The 22141-nt window shown below is 44.7% G+C and overlaps 1 protein-coding gene across 1 annotated transcript; it reads right to left on the bottom strand.

Moving 5' to 3' along the window:
* Window positions 1–10513: 10513 nt before the first annotated feature.
* LOC149434615 (uncharacterized) lies at window positions 10514–12403 on the bottom strand. Its single transcript, XM_089663572.1, has 2 exons — window positions 12062–12403; window positions 10514–11950 (listed from the first exon to the last, which is right to left on the bottom strand). Exons 1-2 carry the CDS (start codon window positions 12401–12403, stop codon window positions 10514–10516), a joined length of 1779 nt encoding a protein of 592 aa, XP_089519698.1.
* Window positions 12404–22141: the final 9738 nt, after the last annotated feature.

The following is a 22141-nucleotide window of genomic DNA, read 5'->3' as shown; positions in this document are numbered from 1 at the left end:
CACATTTCATTATTAACCCCTCGCCCTCCTGAGGATTTACCCCCCTTCCTGACCACGCCTCTTTTTGCTACTTGGTGCTGCACTAATTCAACTGATAATTGCGCGGTCATGCAACGCTGCACCCAAACAAAATTTACATCCTTTTTCCACACAAATAGAGCTTTCTTTCGGCGGTATTTGATCACCTGTGCACTTTTTATTTTTCACGCTATAAACAAAAAAAATCAAAAATTTTGAAGAAAAACAATATTTTTTAACTTTCAGCTATAAAAAATATATAGTAAACTCAAAGTTAGTTATAAATTTAGGCCAAAATGTATTCTGCTCCATAGTTTTGGTAAAAAAAATCCCAATAAGTGTAAATTGATTGCTTTGTGTGAAAGTTATAGCGTCTACAAACTGTGGTACAGATACTGCAATTTGCATAGATAAAAAATGCAGCGCTCATAAAAATGAAAAATGGTAATGATAAACACAGTCCAGTAAAAAACAGTGCTCCTTGTTTCCCAGTGTAAATGGTAAAATTTCGCACTAACCAGAACGCGCATAGGTAATGCGCATATGTGTATATATATCCTGAAGATCCTCTCTCCACTTAAGTCTGGTCAGGTATGTGGCTGGGAAGGATGGAGATCCTACGCCCTCATGAGGTGAGAAGTGATTCAGCAGGTCAGAGCAATAGCGATCGAAGTAAGCCTCCAAAGGAACTGGCACAGGAATCCCCAGGGCTACAAAGATGGGAGAAGCTCCTCACAGGAGACATAGGGGAGCACTCATAGTGTAGTAATTAAAACTTTTATTGAGAACAGCACAGGTGCAAAATACAATAGAATAGCCAAGTATGAGCAAACACACTGACCCGTTTGGAAGTCAAAATGGCCGCCGGGCCTCCTCGTGGCACCGGCGGCTTGGTGTCAACGGCGTCCTGGGTCCCACTGACGCGTTTCGTGCGCACGCACTTCTTCAGAGGTGGAACATAGGACTGCCGTGACCGCTTGGTCGTACCTAAATACCGTATTTCGCGCGTGCGCAATAATGCGGCGCCATCTTGCCGGAGTCCACGCGTCCGCAATACCCAAGTGCGCATACGCGGATGCCATTTCACCATGGACCTAGAGAGAACACAGATCACTAAGGAACGGCTCCATATAAGCGGAGCTCGGGCGTCCAATATATGCTCAGAGCGCATGTGCGGGTGCCATTTTCTTGTGCATACATAGTTCAATCTCACTGGCGCAGAGAAAGATGAATCTCTGGTGGTGAACAGCTACGAAAAAACGATTTCGGAAAATACCGCAATATTAAATAGAAAACCCACCCAAGGGCATCCCATACAAAATAATGCACATAAGAGAAAAAAAAAAAAAAATTGATGTAAAGAAAACCAGATCAAGAGATGCTGGTAACAGTGCTGGTATGATAAAAAAAGCCATTAACTCTATATGCCCCAAACAAATGAAGCAGGGTTAATGGTTGAATGTTAAATCAATAATAAATCAATTGTGATGTCAAGCCCTCACCACAGGAAAATTACCTATAAGGTTAAAGATACCATGGTGAAATGGCAACATAATAAAATTTAATAAAATGACGCACGGGAATTGATCAACAAATTCGATCAAAACCCATATGTAACAATTAAAACATGCATATGGAGTACAAAATAAAACAAGTGGTATACAGTAGAAATTCAAATAAATAAACAAGGTGCAGTTGGCACTAACACAATGAAAAAAGGAGATAGGTCTATTGAAGATCAAAATTGAAGTCATATAAGCGCATATGGAAGATGGCGGGATTAATACATAATCCTATGCAAATGCGCAATAAGGGCCTGAAAATGTAGTATAAACCAATCCGCTTAATTGGCCTAAATATGTAAGTGGGTAGCAATAAGTCTAATGTCCTAAGGTAATGAACAAATTCACAATCTGTTGGTCGAATATCGCAGGGTTAACTGTTGTCAATGTAACAATTGACATCCAGTTCGATATTCAAACCTGCAGGATATAAGGTATCTAGTTCAAAAATGTGTTTAGTCTCTAGTTGTGAGACGGCCCTAGTTTTACAAGTTCCTCTCCAGTGTGGAGTAACAATATCAATGCCCACAAATCTCAAGCTGGTAGGGTCTCTATGATGATGTTTCCTATAATGGAGGGACAATGAGTGTTCCTTATATCCCTTCTTTATGTTGTTAACATGTTCCCGAAGGCGGTCCCTGAGACGCCTGGTTGTCCTACCAATGTATTTCCAGATACTGCAATTAACATCATCTTGCTATACAGCGCTGCGGTAGCTTAACTGACAATTGCGCGGTCATGCAATACGGTACATAAATGAAATTTACATCCTTTTTTTCCCACAAACTGAGCTTTCTTTCTGTGGTATTTGATTGCCTGTGTGTTTTTTATTTTTTGCTCTATAAAAAAAAAAGTTTGACAATTTTGAGAAAAAAAGTGTTTTACTAGTGGGTGGGGTGTGTACTTCACAGGAACACGCTGATCCCCAGAGATAGTCTTCTCTCAGGTTCAGCATACTCTGAACTGACAGCAGAGCTGCAATGTAAACACTGCAGCCGTGCCATCTGTCAATGATTACCGGTAATCGCCGGCACCCGGCGGCTAATGACCCGCCGGGATCCGGTAATGGACTCCCGCTGTCGCAATCTGTCGTTATAGCGCTGTGTTACTATAACTGACAAATGCGCGGTCCCAAATTAAATTTATGTCCTTTTTTCCCACAATAGAGCTTTCTTTCTGTGGTATTTGATTGATTGGTATTTGTTATTTTGCACTATAAAAAAAACCCGACAATTTTGAAAAAAAAAAACATATTTGTGACTTTTTGCTATTAACCACTTGCCGCCCTGCCACTGCATATATACGTGTGCAGGGCGGCACTGGGGCGCAAAAGCACATTTTAAAACGGGCTCCGCTCTCCCGACGTTTTCGCGGGCAGGTGGCGCGTGCTCCCGCCGACCCGCGGGTGACACCATTTGATCCCGGAGGGATCAATCATTCGATTTCAGCCAGTGATGTCTGCCTGAAATCAGATGATCGGTCCCTGTCCTATCCTGTGTTGACAGTTACACAGGACAGGATATGATGTCATTCTTCTCTGCCTGGGCACATTCCGTTCCAGACAGAGAAGAAGACATACAAATTGTGAGTAAAACAGCACATACCCACAGTTAGAACACTGTAGGACACATTTAACCCCCTGATCACCCCCCCCCCCAGTTAACCCCTTCACTGCCCTGTCACCAGTGTCACTGATCAGTGAACCGATTTTTACTGATCACTATATCAGTGTCGCTGGCGACTTCCGATAGTGTTAGCGCCCCTCCCAGATAGCGCCAGTTTGCCCGCCAGTACACCAGTAATCCCATTTAACCCCTTTATCGCCCCCCACCCCCCGGCCAGTTAACCTTTTCACTGCCCTGTCACCAGTGTCATTGATTACAGTGAACAGATTGTTACTGATCACTGTATTAGTGTCACTGGTGACTTCCGATAGTGTTAGCGCCCCTCCCAGATAGCGCCAGTTTGCCTGCTAATGCACGGGATTTTTTTTACCAAAAACTTGTAGCAGAATACATTTTGGCTTAAATTTATGACTAACTTTGAGTTTACGATATATTTTTTATAGCTGAAAGTAGAAAATATTGTTTTTTTAAAAAATGTTCGTGTTTTTTTGTTTATAGCACAAAAAATAAAAAGCGCACAGGTGATAAAATACCACCAAAAGAAAGCTCTATTTGTGTGAAAAAAAGGACGTAAATTTCGTTTAAGTACAGCATTGCATGACCGCGCAATTATCATTTGAATTACTGCAGCGCCAAACAGCAAAAAAAGCTGTGGTCATTAAGGGGAGTAAATCCTCAGGAGCTCAAGTGGTTAAACATGGGCAGTAAAAATTTTTTTAAAAATCTAAATTTCGTCATAAATTTAGGCCAAAATGTATTCTGTGACATGTCTTTGCTAAAAAAAAAATCCCAATACGTGTAAATTAATAGGTTTTCGTGAAAGTTATAGCGTTTACAAATGGCGGTATATATAATGGGATATTTTTTTTTTTTATACTAGTAATGGCGGCAATCAGCGAGTTAGAGTGGGACTGCGGCGGGCATTCTGACCATAACTGACACTGACTAACTGCCACTGACATCTCCAGTGACACTAATGCAGTGATCACGTGATTTTGCGCAGCCCCACCTCCCTGTAGCAGTACTTCTGCTATAGGGTGGTCGGGAAGCGGTTAAAATGGTTTGTGTATTTTCATTGCTGCCTTTGAAGCCACATAACATACCCTGTCCCTGCTGTATAGTGTATTTATTTGGTACATGCCCCCCTTGGCAGCGCACAGCTTCTCGGGATTTTTTATATACAGTGGTAGCCTATTAGCTCTAAGAATGGCCAGAATTCAGCAACAAGATTCATTCTCTATAGACTCCGCCTCTAAGTTGGGGTTTCCCTCATTTTGAATGAGATCCACCCTGGAAGAACTAAACTCCGGCAAATTCGCCCGTCACTAAATCCGATGCTGCAGCTCCATCTGGTCCCATCGCATTCTGCATTGAATGTAAAGTATAAAGAGACCTGAGAAACAATGACCTGACTCCCTGTGCTAAAATCCAAACAGTCTATATATGTACAGTATATAACCCATCAGGTGCTAAAGGGGTGTGACCACATGTTTAAACTAAAAATTCTGACTAAACTCTCTGCACGTTTCTTAAACCTCCTTTCTAGCAAACTTTGCACAAAAACAGGGATTTTTAGTTTACATACATTGCAATATATGTTTAAGCCAGCCAACTACGTCAAAGTAATCCCTCTCTGGCCAGTCCCTAATCTACGCTGCAAAGTACTTGCTTATAGCATACTTATTTATTTTTTACAGGTACTTATATAGGGCCGTCAATTATGCAGCGATTTTACATATAACTTTAAATACATGCGCTAATGTGACAAATCATATACAGTATGCCAAAATAGAATAAAATATGTTGCCGCTGTTCCTAAAGTGAAAAACACTTTAAATAATAATAAATCAATAATACAGCGCAAACAATGCTTCAATGTGAAATAGTGAAAAAGTCCCCAACAAACTGTCCTTCAAAGAGATTTTTCTGTTGCAGGTGAAACGCGAAAGACTAGAATATCGTGCAAAAGGTCATTTATTTCAGTGCAGCAACTTAAAAGGTGAAACAAATATATGAGATAGACTCATTACATGCAAAGCAAGATAGTTCAAGCCGTGATTTGTCATCATTGCGATGATTATGGCTTACAGCTCATGAAATACATTACTGAAATAAATGAACTTTTCCACGATATTCTAATTTTTTGAGTTTCGGACCCCTCCAAATAATGGAGGGGTCTGAAATTCACATTGTAGGTCCATTCCCACTCTGAGAGACAGAATTGAAAAACAAAATTCAGGAAATCACATTGTATGATTTTTAAAGAATGTATTTGTCTTGCACTGCTGAACATAAGTATTTGAACACCTGAGAAAATCAGTGTTATTATTTGGTACAGAAGCCTTTGTCTGCAATTACAGAGGTCAGACGTTTCCTGTAGTTCTTGACCAGGTTTGCACACACTGCAACAGTGATTTTGGCCCACTCCTCCACACAGATCTTCTCTAGATCTGTCAGGTTTTGGGGCTGGTCTCATCTGACCACATGACTTTCCCCCATGCCTCCTCTGGATCATCCAGATGGTCATTGGCAAACCTCAGACAGGCTTGGACATGTGATGACTTGAGCAGGGGAACCTTCCGTGCAATGCATGATTTGAAACCATGACGGCGTAGTGTTCTACCGACAGTGACGTTTGAAACTGTGGTCCCAGCTCTCTTCATGTCATTGACCAGCTCCTCCCTTGTAGTTCTGGGCTGATTCCTCACCTTTCTTATCATCAGTGATACCCCACGAGGTGAGACCCCAGTCCGAGGGAGACTGACAGTCATCTTTAGCCTTTTCCATTTTCTAACAATTGCTCCAACAGTTGATCTATTTTCACCAAGCTGGTTGGCAATTGCCCCGTAGCCCTTTCCAGCCTTGTGGAGGTCCACAATTTTGTCTCTGGTGTCTTTTGACAGCTCTTTGGTCTCGCCCATGGTAGTAGGCGTCTGACTGACTGTGGGGTAGACAGGTATCTTTAAAGAGCTCAGACAGGTGCTACTACGTTAGATTAATGAGTGGAGTAGAGGTGGACCTTTTAAAGGCACAGTAACAGGTATTTGAGACCCAGAATTCTTGCTGTTTCTTAGCTGTTCAAATACTTATGTTCAGCAGTGCAAGACAAATACATTCTTTAAAAAACATACAATGTGATTTCCTGAAATTTTTGTTTTAATTCTGTCTCCCAGAGTGGAAATGCACCTACAATGTGAATTTCAGAACCCTCCATGATTTTTAAGTAGGAGAACTTGCAAAATCGCAGGGTGTTCAAATACTTCTGTTCCTCACTGTATATCCAACAAGGGATATCCTTTATATCAAAGAGACATCCTCCATGTCCAGCAAAGAGACATCCTCTATATCCAGCAAGGGATATCACCCATATCCATCAAGGGATATCACCCATATCCATCAAGGGATATCACCCGTATCTGGCAAAGATACATCCTCCGTATCCAGCAAGGGACATCACCCATAGCCAGCAAGGGACATCACCCATAGCCAGCAAGGGACATCACCCATAGCCAGCAAGGGACATCACCCATAGCCAGCAAGGGACATCACCCATAGCCAGCAAGGGACATCACCCATAGCCAGCAAGGGACATCACCCATAGCCGGCAAAGAAACATCCTCCATAGCCAGCAAGGGCTATCACCCATAGCCAGCAAGGGCTATCACCCATAGCCAGCAAGGGCTATCACCCATAGCCAGCAAGGGCTATCACCCATAGCCAGCAAGGGCTATCACCCATAGCCAGCAAGGGCTATCACCCATAGCCAGCAAGGGCTATCACCCATAGCCAGCAAGGGATATCACCCATAGCCAGCAAGGGATATCACCCATAGCCAGCAAGGGATATCACCCATAGCCAGCAAGGGATATCACCCATAGCCAGCAAGGGATATCACCCATAGCCAGCAAGGGATATCACCCATATCCGGCAAAGAGACATCCTCCATGTCCAGCAAAGAGACATCCTCTATATCCATCAAGGGATATCACCCATATCCATCAAGGGATATCACCCATATCCATCAAGGGATATCACCCATATCCATCAAGGGATATCACCCATATCTGGCAAAGATACATCCTCCGTATCCAGCAAGGGACATCACCCATAGCCAGCAAGGGACATCACCCATAGCCAGCAAGGGACATCACCCATAGCCAGCAAGGGACATCACCCATAGCCAGCAAGGGACATCACCCATAGCCAGCAAGGGACATCACCCATAGCCAGCAAGGGACATCACCCATAGCCGGCAAAGAAACATCCTCCATAGCCAGCAAGGGCTATCACCCATAGCCAGCAAGGGCTATCACCCATAGCCAGCAAGGGCTATCACCCATAGCCAGCAAGGGCTATCACCCATAGCCAGCAAGGGCTATCACCCATAGCCAGCAAGGGCTATCACCCATAGCCAGCAAGGGCTATCACCCATAGCCAGCAAGGGCTATCACCCATAGCCAGCAAGGGCTATCACCCATAGCCAGCAAGGGCTATCACCCATAGCCAGCAAGGGCTATCACCCATAGCCAGCAAGGGCTATCACCCATAGCCAGCAAGGGATATCACCCATAGCCAGCAAGGGATATCACCCATAGCCAGCAAGGGATATCACCCATATCCGGCAAAGAGACATCCTCCATAGCCAGCAAGGGCTATCACCCATAGCCAGCAAGGGCTATCGCCCATAGCCAGCAAGGGCTATCGCCCATAGCCAGCAAGGGCTATCGCCCATAGCCAGCAAGGGATATCGCCCATAGCCAGCAAGGGATATCGCCCATAGCCAGCAAGGGATATCGCCCATAGCCAGCAAGGGATATCGCCCATAGCCAGCAAGGGATATCGCCCATAGCCAGCAAGGGATATCGCCCATAGCCAGCAAGGGATATCACCCATATCCGGCAAAGAGACATCCTCCATAGCCAGCAAGGGATATCACCCATAGACAGCAAGGGCTATCACCCATAGCCAGCAAGGGCTATCACCCATAGCCTGCAAGGGAAATCACCCATAGCCAGCAAGGGAAATCACCCATAGCCAGCAAGGGAAATCACCCATAGCCAGCAAGGGAAATCACCCATAGCCAGCAAGGGAAATCACCCATAGCCAGCAAGGGAAATCACCCATAGCCAGCAAGGGCTATCACCCATAGCCAGCAAGGGCTATCACCCATAGCCAGCAAGGGCTATCACCCATAGCCAGCAAGGGCTATCACCCATAGCCAGCAAGGGCTATCACCCATAGCCAGCAAGGGCTATCACCCATAGCCAGCAAGGGCTATCACCCATAGCCAGCAAGGGCTATCACCCATAGCCAGCAAGGGAAATCACCCATAGCCTGCAAGGGAAATCACCCATAGCCAGCAAGGGAAATCACCCATAGCCAGCAAGGGAAATCACCCATAGCCAGCAAGGGAAATCACCCATAGCCAGCAAGGGAAATCACCCATAGCCAGCAAGGGAAATCACCCATAGCCAGCAAGGGAAATCACCCATAGCCAGCAAGGGAAATCACCCATATCCGGCAAAGAGACATCCTCCATAGCCAGCAAGGGATATCACCCATAGACAGCAAGGGCTATCACCCATAGCCAGCAAGGGCTATCACCCATAGCCAGCAAGGGCTATCACCCATAGCCAGCAAGGGCTATCACCCATAGCCAGCAAGGGCTATCACCCATAGCCAGCAAGGGCTATCACCCATAGCCAGCAAGGGCTATCACCCATAGCCAGCAAGGGCTATCACCCATAGCCAGCAAGGGCTATCACCCATAGCCAGCAAGGGCTATCACCCATAGCCAGCAAGGGCTATCACCCATAGCCAGCAAGGGCTATCACCCATAGCCTGCAAGGGAAATCACCCATAGCCAGCAAGGGAAATCACCCATAGCCAGCAAGGGAAATCACCCATAGCCAGCAAGGGAAATCACCCATAGCCAGCAAGGGAAATCACCCATAGCCAGCAAGGGAAATCACCCATAGCCAGCAAGGGAAATCACCCATAGCCAGCAAGGGAAATCACCCATAGCCAGCAAGGGAAATCACCCATAGCCAGCAAGGGAAATCACCCATAGCCAGCAAGGGAAATCACCCATAGCCAGCAAGGGAAATCACCCATAGCCAGCAAAGAGACATCCTCCATAGCCAGCAAGGGAAATCACCCATAGCCAGCAAGGGATATCACCCATAGCCAGCAAAGAGACATCCTCCATATCCAGCAAGAGATATCACCCATAGCCAGCAAGGGATATCACCCATAGCCAGCAAGGGATATCACCCATTGCCAGCCAGGGATTTTAACCATATCAAGCAAAGAGATATCCTCTATATCCAGCAAAGTATTTTACCCATATCCAACAAAGATATATCACACATATCCAGCAAAGGATATCACCCATATCCAACAAAGATATATCACACATATCCAGCAAGGGATATCACCCATATCCAGCAAAAAGACATCCTCTATATCCAGCAAGGGATATCACCCATATCCAGCAAGGGATATCACCCATATCCAGCAAGGGATATCACCCATATCCAGCAAGGGATATCACCCATATCCAGCAAGGGATATCACCCATATCCAGCAAAGAGACATACTCTATATCCAGCAAGGGATATCACCCATATCCAGCAAAGAGACATCCTCCATATCCACAAATTAATATCCCCTATATCCAGCAAGGGATGTCACCCATATCCAGCAAGGGATATCACCCATATCCAGCTAGGGATATCACCCATATCCAGCAAAAAGACATCCTCTATATCCAGCAAGGGATATCACCCTAATCCAGCAAGGGATATCACCCTAATCCAGCAAGAGATATCACCCATATCCAGCAAGAGATATCACCCATATCCAGCAAGGGATTTCACCCATATCCAGCAAGGGATATCACCCATATCCAGCAAAGAGACATCCTCTATATCCAGCAAGGGATATCACCCATATCCAGCAAGGGATATCACCCATATCCAGCAAAGAGACATCCTCCATATCCAGCAAGTGATATCCCCTATATCCAGCAAGGGATATCACCCATATCCAGCAAGGGATATCACCCATATCCAGCAAGGGATATCACCCATATCCAGCAAGGGATATCACCCATATCCAGTAAGGGATATCACCCATATCCAGTAAGGGATATCACCCATATCCAGCAAAGAGTCATCCTCCATATCCAGCAAGTGATATCCCCTATATCCAGCAAGGGATATCACCCATATCCAGCAACAGACTAACAGACTAAAATATCTAATCTTTAGCTCCTGCTTTCTGATTGTTTCTTCCGCTTCCCATTGTTTATCTTTTGTTTTCTGTCGTGAGATCTTCTCTGTGCCGCAGCCACTGTTCTTTCATTTTCTTTTCCTTTCTTTTTGCTTCCTCCTCTTTCAATCTCTCCATCATTCTCCAATCACTTTCTTCAATTCTCTTCTGTTCTTCTCTCTTCTTCTCTGCTTGTCTCCTTGTAGCCTCCTTTTTCCTGCGATCTTCTTCCAGACGCTTCTCCTCCTCTTCTTTTTTCTTTTCCCATCTTTTCCCCTCTCCAGCTCTGAGTCTGTCCATCATTTTCTGTACCTCTTCTTCCCTTTTCTTCCGGTTTTTTCTCATCTCCTCTGCTCTTTTGCATATATCCTCCTCTCTTTTGCGATCTCGATCTAGCCGCTTCTTCTCTTCTTCTTTCCTGTTTTCCCATCTCTGGGCCTGCCCAGCTCTGAATTTGTCCATCATTTTCTGTTCCTCTTCTTCCTTTTTCTTCCGTTCTTCTTTCCTTTCCTCTGCTTTTCTCCTTTTAACCTCCTCTCCCTTGCGAACTTGGTCCTGCTGCTCCTCCCCTTCTCTTTTTATGTATTCCCATCTTATCGCCTGCTTTTCTCTGAGTCTGACCATTGTTTTCTGCTCCCTTTCTTCCCTTTCCTTCCGTTCTTCTCTCTTCTCCTCTCCTTTTCTCCATTTATCCTCCTCTATCTTGCGATCCTCTTCCAGCAGGTGATCCTCTTCTTTTTTTGTGTTTTCCCATCTTCTGGCCTCCCTATCTATGAATCTGCCCAGCCTTCTCTGATCCTCTCCTTCCTTTTTCTTCTCTGCTTTTCTCTTCTCCTCTGCTTCTTTCCATTCAGCGTCTTCCCTCCTGTAACCTTCCTCCAGCCACTTCTCCTCATCTCTTTGCCTCTGCCTCTCCACTTCCATCTCTCTGGTTTTTGCCTCCATATATCTTAAACTTTCCTCCCTTCTCTTCTCCTCTTCTCTTTCCTTTCTCTTCTGTACTTCTCTTGCCTTCCTCAAATTAGCTAACTCCTGCTTGAAATATTCTTCCTGCTGCTTCTCCTCTTCTCTTTTTCTTTTTTCCCATTTTACCGCCCCCTCATCTCTGAGTTCTTCCATCTTCCTCAGTACCTCTTCCTCCCTACGGTTCTGTTCTTCTTTCCTCTCCGTTGCTTTTCTCCAATGAGCTTCCTCCCTCTTGCGATTTTCTTCCATCTGCTTCTTCTCTTCTGTTTTTTTGCGTTCCCATTTTCTTGCCTCGTCATCTCTGAGTTTTTCCATCATTCTCTGTTCCTCTTTTTCCTTTCTCTTCTGATCTCGTCTCTTCATCTCTGCTGTTAACCACTTAGCTTCCTCCCTCCTTCGAACTTCTTCCTGCTGCTGCCTCTCTTCTATTATTTTGTTTTCCCATTTTCTCTTCTCATCCTCTCGGAGTTTGTCCATCTTTTTTTGTTCCTCCTCTTTCTTTCTCCTCTGTTCTGCTTGTCTCTTTTCCTCTGTTTTTTTCCAATTCTCTTCCTCCCTCTTGCGAAATTCTTCCAGCTGCTTCTCCTCTTCTCTTCTTTTGTTTTGCCAATTTCTCGCCTCCTCCTCTCTGATTTTATCCATCATTCTCCGTTCCTCCTCCTCCTTTCTCTTCTGTTCTTCTCTCTTTAGCTCTGCTTTTCTCCAATTAGCTTCCTCCTTCCTGCGAATTTCATCCATCCGCTGCATGTCTTCTATTTTTTTGTTTTCCCATTTTCTCTCCTCCTCCTCTCTGAGTTTTTCCATCTTTTTCTGTTCCTCCTCTTTCTTTCTCCTCTGTTCTGCTTTTCTCTTTTCCTCTGTTTTTTTCCATTTCGCTTCCTCCCTCTTGCAAAATTCTTCCTCTTCTCTTTGTTTGTTTTGCCACTTTCTCTCCTCCTCCTCTCTGATTATATCCACCATTCTCTGTTCCTCCTCCTCCTTTCTCTTCTGTTCTTCTCTCTTTAGCACTGCTGTTATCCAATTCGCTCCCTCCCTCCTGCGAATGTCATCCATCCGCTGCGTGTCTCGTGCTTTTTTGTTTTCACATTTTCTCTCCACCTCCTCTCTTTTTTCCTTCCTTCTCTGTTCCTCCGCCTCTCTTTTTTCCTTCCTTCTCTGTTCCTCCGCCTCTCTTTTTTCCCTCCTTCTCTGTTCCTCCTCCTCCTCCTCCTCCTTTCTCTTCTTCTCCATCATCTTCTGCTCTAATTCCATCTTTTCCGCCTTCCGTTTCCTGCGATCTTCTTCATACCACCTCTTCCTCCCTTTCCTCAGTTCTTCCCACATAATATCTTCCTGAACTCGGAAGCTAGAAGTTGTGCGCTTCACCTATAAATGAAAACAAAGCGATTAGTGGACGTTCAGATTTACATTACATTGGCAGTAATTTGGATTTTGTTTTGTATGGTTGATTATATAATTGTGACATTTCTGTAGAATATTTTCATCTGCATCACATAAAGTGTATGTAAACCCATATTCTATGTCTCACTATGTCTGGCATCGCCCCTCACTGTATACAGTGTATGTAGAGCCAAAGCCTTTTGTTCTAGTCTATAGATAGTATAGGGAAGGGTTACAACCCCTATGAAGTTATTTTTTTTTCTGTGTCCAGGAGATTTCCCATCACTTCTTGTCCTAGAGATGCAACAGGAAATGTGAGGAAATCTCTCTAATGTGAATGTAATTCCCTTCTTAGTTGTCACAGGAGTGGGTGTCTCTATTGGAAGATTTTCCTTCACCAATGGCCCAGAATGTTTGGATTAGCACTCCTCAGCGGCAACACAGATCACAAGAAGAAATCAACATGGCATCTAACTTCTCACCACTCTATCCAAAAATAAAAGACGCCTTTACATATACTTTTAAAGGACAGTTTACCCATGAACAAAAATGCAATATATTGCATATGGACAGTCCTTACATGTTATGGCTGCATTAGTTTTCATTTTTCAGCCTAAGACGATTTTTAGCAAATACAGAAAATATCTGCTGATCTTGCCGAAAAATGCTGGAAATAGACAGCATTACCAAGGTTATCCTTCTTCTGAAAACTGTTAATTTCCCCCCATGTAATTTATAGAAGAACAAAGGCAGGCGTGTTTGTAGTCCCACCTGCGTGGCAGCTATGACTTCTTGTATAGATACAGTGGAGGAGTCAGGGCTGCTGCTAGAAACCACAGGGACCCATACAGCCAACCTGACAGGGACCCCCAAATAAACTCTGTTTACTAGGCTTCAGTTAGGAATGAACACAGTGAGTGATCAACGCCGAGCACTCATTGTGTTTATTCAGGAAAGGAATGGGCTGGTAAATGTGGCATTCATCGGACCCTTCCCCTGCTCTCCGTCCTGAAAGTTCCTATTAGGATCCTATTGCGTGCTTATAGCTGCTGGTGGTAAGGAGAGGAGAGAAGCTGGCAGCATTGTGGGGGTACACAGGGGGGCCTGGGCAGCAAAGGGAAATGTATGGTGCACAAGGAGAGTGATGGCTATGGCAAGGGGGCAGTTACTGGAACTGATCCCCTGTATGGCTCTCCCTGCAGTGGCTGAAAGTTGTCGGGAGGGAAAAGAGAAGAATCCAGCTTTCAGCTGCTGCAGAGAGTCATACAGGGGATCGATTCAAGTAGCTTCCCCCCCCCCACTGTGCCAATCACACTCCATGTCTACATCCAATTCACCCTACTGCTTGGGTCCCCCTGCTGGCCTGGGCCCCATACAGGAGGACCGGTGGTACCCCCATATCCACAGCCCTGGGAGAGGTGAACATAGCCACCCAGGGACAGGAAATGTGTTCTTCACAGGATATGTAGGTGAAAATTTAGTGAAAAAGTCTGAAAATGAAAACAAATGCAGCCATGTGTCCATATTAGGTTGATAATGTCATGAGCCCCCCCCCCCATCCCTTTGTATATGTGCAGTTGTGGGTGGGTGTCACAAGAATAGTGAAAAAAAAATACTTACGAATTGGGTCATTTTTGCACTTCTCAGAATTTGTGTGAAAAATCACAACCGCTTAGCAACCGTCAATTAACGGTTACCAAATATGAAGTAGCCGACAATAAACCTGTAAAGAAAGAAAGACAAGATTAATAATACATTCATGTAACTAGACATCACACAAAGTCAGTGCCCATAACTACCACTTATAGCAATCATACGACTGAACAAGAGCCGAGAGGGAGGGGGCAGGGTATGCATCACCAATAACCACCAATGATTGTGGGATCGATTTAAAAAAAAAAAGAGGTGAATATGCAAACCCAAATTTTCCCTCTTTTTTCCATTATCTAATAAAAAATTAAACCCCGGAGGTCATTGAAGTATAACTAAAGACAAAACTTTTTTTTTGTTTTGGACATAATGGAGATGGATTAGTCCCCCTGGCAGGTTCTTACTGCTGTCTGTGTCCCCGTCAGGGAGATTCACCCTTCACTTCCTTAGCACAGGCTTTTCTAATTGGTGCAAATAATGAGAAATGGTCATATTGTAATAAATGACATTGTACACAGGCTTTTCTGCATAGACCGGGGCGGATTATATTCTATAGGGCGTTGCCCAGCTTTGGTCTTCATGGAACTGCTGCAGGTTGTTTAAACTGAACAGTCAGTTGGGATCTAAAAATAGTTCAAATCACATACTTGCTTGCCCCTCCCCTTTCTCCATAGCATCACACACACACACACTGCAGTCTGCGCAGAGCAGAGCAGAACACAACTTACCTCTTCACTCCCCCAGCTACAACTGATTCTCTGCCTGCTCAGTTCTTAAATCACCGTCCCTCCGCTGTGATGTCATCAACAGTGGGCGGAGCCTGGTCATGTGACATGCCAAGCCTTATATGGGCAAAGGAACAAACAAGTCCAGCCATGTCTTCTGCGCAGTGCAATGAGGATATTAATGCAATGCTATAATTATTGTTCTTGGTGTCATTAATGAATGTAATGATTTAAATAAATATAAATGTATGTAATTTGTGTAATTGAATATTGTAATGTAATAATTTCAATGCAATGATATAATGTAATCCGTGTTCATGTAATTATTTAAATATAATTAATGTAATTAATTACATGAAAATCATTTTTAATTTCTGCATAGACCGGGGCTGAGCATATTCTATAGGGCGTTGCCCAGCTTTGGTCTTCATGGAACTGCTGCAGGTTGTTTAAACTGAACCGTCAGTTGGGATCTAACAGTAATTCAAATCCTACACCTGCTTGCCCCGCCCCTTTCTCCATATCAACGCAAACACATAATTGATGTGATTGATTATTGTAATGTAATGATTAAATGAAATGATATAATTTAATGAATGTAATTGTTTAAATAATATAATAATGTCATGATATAAGTTGGGGAAAAGCGTGTTACTAATTACAGAGACTGTACATGACATTTGCTTTAATTCCCCCAAAATGTCATCAGCTGAGCTAAACTAAAATATCAGTTAGGATTTAAAACTATCACAGCCAGCATGTCCCTGTATATACATCATTATTATCTATATGTCCATCTATATATCTATTATATTTAAAATCAATAAACTCCATGAACAATAACAAATAATGACAGAAGATCTGGTTGGCGTTTGATTTCCATCAGATCAGATTATTAGGAGAATATAGGAAACCTCAGGATATGTCAGAGTTATATAAATAAGTAGAACAGAACAAAAAACACAACTTACCTCTTCACTCCCCCAGCTACAACTGATTCTCTGCCTTCCCTCCACTGTGATGTCATCAACCCGGTCATGTGACCAAGCACAATACCATATATGGTCAAAGGCACAAACAAGCCAAGGTTCCTGTACAATGAAGATATTAATGCAACGATATATATATATTGTTCTTGGTGTCATTAATGAATGTAATTACTTAAATAAAAATGTATGTAATTTGTGTGATTATTGTAGTGTATTGATTTTAATGGAATGATATAATTAATGTAATTAATTACATTAAATCATTTTTAATTTCTGCATAGACCGGGGCGGATTATATTCTATAGGGCGTTGCCCAGCTTTGGTCTTCATGGAACTGCTGCAGGTTGTTTAAACTGAACAGTCAGTTGGGATCCAACAGTAATTCAAATCCTACACCTGCTTGCCCCGCCCCTTTCACAATAGCAGCACACACAAAACACCCTACAGTCTGCAAATCACGACTTACCTCTTCACTCTCCCAGCTACAAATGCCTCTCTGCCTACTTACCTCTCTTAAATGGAACCCAGTCATGTGAAATGCCAAGCCTTATATGGGCAAAGAACAAACAAGCAAAGTCCAGGCTCCTGTGCAGTGCAATGGGGATATTAATGAAACAATAAAATTCATGTTATTGGTGTCATTAATGTAATTATTTAAATAAAAATCTATGTAATTTACGTAATTGATTATTGTAATGTAATGATTTTAATGCAATATAATTAATGGTATTGGTGTCATTAATGTAATTAAACATAATTTATGTAATTGATTACATTAAAATCATTACAATAATCACAAATTACACAAGTCACATATTTAAATATTTACATTAATTATTGACAATAACTTATTATACAGGATTTATGGCGCCAACAGTTTGCTCAGCGCTTTACAATATAACAGGAGACAATACAGTTCAATACAAGAGGGTTAGGCGGGCCCTACTCCTTGGAGCTTACAATCTAGGATACCTTTACATTAAAATCATTACAATAATCAATTACATAAACTACATTTTATTAAAATTACATTAATGACACCAATAACATTAATTATATCATAGGGCAAAACAGTGGCTAAATGGTTAGCACTTCCGCCTGGCAGTACTTGGGTCGTTCCTTCAAATCCCAACCATGGCACCACCTGCCTGGAGTTTGCATGTTCTCCCTGTGCCTGCGTGAGTTTCCTCCTACACTCCAAAAAGACATGCTGGTAGGTGAATTGGCTCCTGTGTAAATTGTCCCTAGTATGTGTGTGTATGAATGTGAGTTAGGGACCTTAGATTGTACGCCCCTTGAGGGTTAGGGACTGATGTGAATGTACAATATATATATAAAGCGCTGCGTAAATTGACGGCGCTATATAAGTACCTGAAATAAATATCATTACATTACAATAATCATTTAAATTACAATTACATTATTTGTAAATACATTAATGACACTAATACCATTAATTATATTACATTAAAATCATTACAAGAATAAAATAAATGATAATTATATTTAAATAATTACATTAATGACACCAATAACTACATCATTACTAGTGTCATTAATGTAATTAACATAACTTAATGATGTAATTGATTATTCTAATGATTTAATTAGTGTAATGTAATGATGGCAATTTGAATGTTATACAAAAGTCATTATTGTCAGAGAGATCTGCTAGTAGCCAAAGTTACTTAAATTGGACCTTAAAGTCCAACTCTATCCAATGGTTTCCATCTTGTTTTTTTTTTTCTTTGTAATTTTGTATAAACTGGGGAAAGTGGGAAATGTCATTGAGCTTCTAAATGCTCCCTATAGACATTTCTCCTTCCTATTTTTTTCTGAAACCCATCCCCTGAGCAGGAATAAGGATTTGATAAACCTATCCAATCAGATTTCTAAGAACAGTCACATGGCTGAAAATAAAGATCCTTATTGGTGTGTAAAGCTTTGTGAACTGAGCCCTGTGATTGACAGCTCACCATATTGTTTTTTTTTATTTTTTTTTATTTATTACGGGTACTTGCTGTATAGCGCTGCCAATTTATGCAGCGCTTTATATTTATATTACACATTCACATCTGTCCTTGCCCTGACACTCTAGGGCCAATTAACCTACCAGCATGTCTTTGGAGTGTAGGAGGAAACCGGAGTAAACCCACACAGGCACAGGGAGAACATGCAAACTCCAGGCAGGTGGTGCCGTGGTTGGGATTCAAACCAACGACCCTAGTACTGCCAGGTGGAAGTGCTAACCACCTAGCCACTGTGCTGCCACCATATACCTTATATCTTTCTGCAGGTGCCCTTGGGATTCACGCACACCAACTCACATTGCTAAACCAGTGAATGAGCCCTTAAAGTGAACCTGTGCTTTGATGTTTTTCTGTAAAAGGAGAAAACGCAGTTATTTACCTGTTAACTGTATTTCCAGGAATCTTCTAGGACAGCTCACTTGAGAGATAGGGCTCCTCCCAGGAAACACCCGCTCCACCTTTTTTTCCCCTTTATAGGCGTCCTCTCTCCCATTGGCCCCCAGTATAAGAATATGACCGAAGGCCTAGGAGAAAAACAAAGAAGAAAACCAGTAATAAAGATATCCCCCATAGGTTCGCAACATACCTGCACATAATCGTGTGATCAAACAGTAATCGGGGGGGAGTTACGCTGTCCTAGAAGATTCCTGGAAATACAGTTAACAGGTAAATAACTGCGTTTTCCCGAGTCATCTTCTAGGACAGCTCACTTGAGAGGAGTAGAATAGAAATACGTACATTAGGGCGGGCACCCTGCTTGTAGGACCTTCCTGCCAAATGCCTGGTCCTTGCTGCCGATCAGATCCAGCCTGTAATGTTTAGTGAAGGTGGCGAAACTGGACCACGTCGCGGCTCTGCAGATCTGTCCGGGGGAGGCCCCCCCTTTTTCCGCCCAGGAGGCCGCAGTGGCCCTTGTGGAGTGGGCTTTTAGGCCGGGCGGTGGTGACAGGCCTGCCGACTTGTAACCTTCCGAAACTGCCTCTCTGATCCATCTGGCGATGGTGCCCTTGGAGGCACCGTCCCCCTTCCTTGGTCCCTGGAATAGGACGAAAAGCCGGGACGAGCGTCTCCATGTCTTTGTGCGTTCGATGTACGTGATCAAACACCGTCTTACGTCTAACCTGCTACAGTCCTCCGCGCTGCCCGGATCGGCCTCCAGGGAAGGTATTACTATTTCCTGAGATCTATGGAAGTGTGACGCGACCTTAGGTAGGAAGGCCGCGTCCGTGCGGAGGATGATTCTATCCAATAAGATGGTGCAGTACGGCTCGATCACTGAAAGGGCATGCAACTCGCTGACCCTGCGGGCAGAAACTAGTGCCGTGAGGAGGATGGTTTTAAGAGTCAAAGATCTGAGCGAACATTCATCCAGCGGTTCGAAAGGCCCCCGCTGAAAGCTCTTCAGGACTGTGCCCAGGTCCCATGATGGAAGTTTTGGCAAGGACGGGGCACGGCGCCTGGAGATAGCCCTCAGGAATCTGATTACTAATGGGTCTGCCGCCAACCTCAGCTCGAGAAAGTTCGACAGAGCCGCTACCTGTACTTTGAGGGTATTGGCGGCCAGACTCTTATCCGCCCCGGCTTGAAGGAATTCAAGAACTGTATGCAAAATGGGCGTGCCCGGTGCTTCGTTTCTGACCTTCCAGGCGGAAAACTTCTTCCAGACCTTGTCGTACAAGGCGTTCGTCGACCTCTTCCGGCCATCCAAAAGGGTGGCGACCACTCTTGCCGAGAGCCCCTTTTCCGCTAGCCTGTCCCGCTCAGAAGCCACGCCGCTAAGGACAGCCTTTCTGGATGAGGATGCATCACCCTCCCTTGGTTGAGTAAATCGCGCGTGGGTGGTATCATCCAAGGGTCTGCTAAACTGAGCTCCTTCAACCGGGAGAACCAAGATCTCTTGGGCCAGAATGGCGCGATCAGAATAACTTTGGCTTGAGACACCCGGATCTTCTGAATCACCTTCGGCAGTAGTCTGAATGGAGGGAAGGCATAAAGGAGGTCTCCTTCCCACTGCTGGGCTAGCGCATCTATCCCCTCGCTTTTGGGGTCCTTCTGCAGGCAGAAGTACCTTTCCCGCTTTGTGTTCTGGCCGTTGGCAAATAGATCGATAGAGGGGGAGCCCCACCTGGCGCAAATCTGATCGAACGCTGACTGGCTGAGGCACCATTCTGTCTGGATGACCTCTCTTCGGCTCAGTTGATCCGCCAACTGGTTCAGGTCCCCTTTCAGATGTACTGCCGTGATGAACTCCAGGTTTTCCTCCGCCCAGCTCAGGAGGGATCCGGCCAACTCCATCAGCCTTGGGGACCTTGTGCCTCCCTGCCTGTTCAAATACGCCACTGCAGTGGTATTGTAGGAGAGAATCTGGACACCTCTCCCCCTTATCTTTTCCTGAAAGGTCGTAAGTGCCTTGAAAACTGCCAGCAGCTCCCTGTAATTTGACGACCTGCTGGAGTCTACTGCACTCCACGTGCCCTGGGCCAGGCCGTCTTCCATATGGGCACCCAACCAGTCATGCTTGCATCCGTGGTGATCCGCAGTGGGTTGGCCAGCCTCCAACTTCTTCCTCGTTCCAAGGTGAGGCTGCTTCCCCACCACCTTAGCGATTCCTTCACTTCGTGCGTGATGCGGATCCTGGAACTCAGACCTGCTCGGCTGCCGTCCCAGTGGGAAAGGGTGTGATTTTGCAGCACCCTGGAGTGAAGTTGCGCCCATTGCACCCCTGGAATTGCCGCTGTCATCCGCCCGATTATTCTCATCGCGGTCCTGACCGTGCAGGTCGACATCCTCCGGAGGGCCCTTGTGTCCTGCCGCAGGTTGAGGGCTTTTTCTGATGTTAGGTACGATCGGGCCTGTGCGGAGTCCAGGACGTACCCCAAGTACGTAATCCTCTTGGAGGGGGTTAGCTGTGACTTCTCCTTGTTGATAAGCCACCCCAGACTTTCCAGAAAAGATATCGTACGTTCGATGTGCGATCTCAGGCCTCCCTCTGTGTCCGCAAATACAAGCAGGTCGTCCAAATAGGGGATAATGTTTATCCCTTCCAGTCTCAAAACTCTTAAAGGCTCCGCTAAAATCTTGGTGAATATCCTCGGGGCCGACGACAGGCCGAAGGGGAGTGTGTTGAACTGAAATAGCACCGGACCCTTTTCTCCTTCCAGCGCAAACCTCAGGAATCTCCTGGAATCTTCTCTTATCGGGACATGTAGGTATGCGTCTTGCAGATCTATCGAGGCCATGAACACCCCAGGTGAAAGGAGTTCCTTCACCGTGTATATGGATTCCATACGGAATTTGCTGGGCCTCACGAACTCGTTCACCTTCCGCAGATTCAATATCATCCTGTAAGTACCTGACGGTTTTTTCCTTAGAAAGAAATGGGAGAAGAATCCACTTCCCCTTTCCTCTTCTCTCAACTGGCAGATAACGTTCTGACTGAGCATATTTTGTAGGAGGTCCACCAGCGCATCCGCCATAGCCCTGTCCTTTGGCAGGGGTGTTGCAAAGAATCTCTGAGGGGGGGCCCTTGTGAACTCTATTCTGTACCCCCTGTGGATGGCCTCTAGAATGTAGGTGTTCTGGGTTATCCTTAGCCATTGTGCGTGGAAGCGCCCCAGTCTCGCTCCCACCTGGCCTCTCCAGTCACTTCGGCTGGGTTTTGGGTCTATTCTGGCCGGGGTTGAAAAGGAAACCTCCCCTGCCTCTCGGCTCGTTCCTGCCTCTTCTTGCGCCCCAGCCTGGGCGCTGGGTTTGGAACCTAGCTTCCCTTGACGCGTATCGCCTGGATGGGCGAAACCCCTTCCGTCCAACCTGCCTGCTGGGGACCGGGAAGCTCTTTTTCCTGTCGGCCGACCTTTCCAGGACTGAATTCAGCTCCGGGCCGAAAAGGAGTTTACCTTCAAACGGCAGGCCACAGAGTTTAGA

Source organism: Staurois parvus, unplaced genomic scaffold, assembly GCF_062004578.1.
Source record: "Staurois parvus isolate SC_StPar_1 unplaced genomic scaffold, SC_StPar_1.0 ptg001723l, whole genome shotgun sequence".
Classification (NCBI taxonomy): domain Eukaryota; kingdom Metazoa; phylum Chordata; class Amphibia; order Anura; family Ranidae; genus Staurois; species Staurois parvus.
This window is presented reverse-complemented; position numbering and strand designations above follow the sequence as displayed.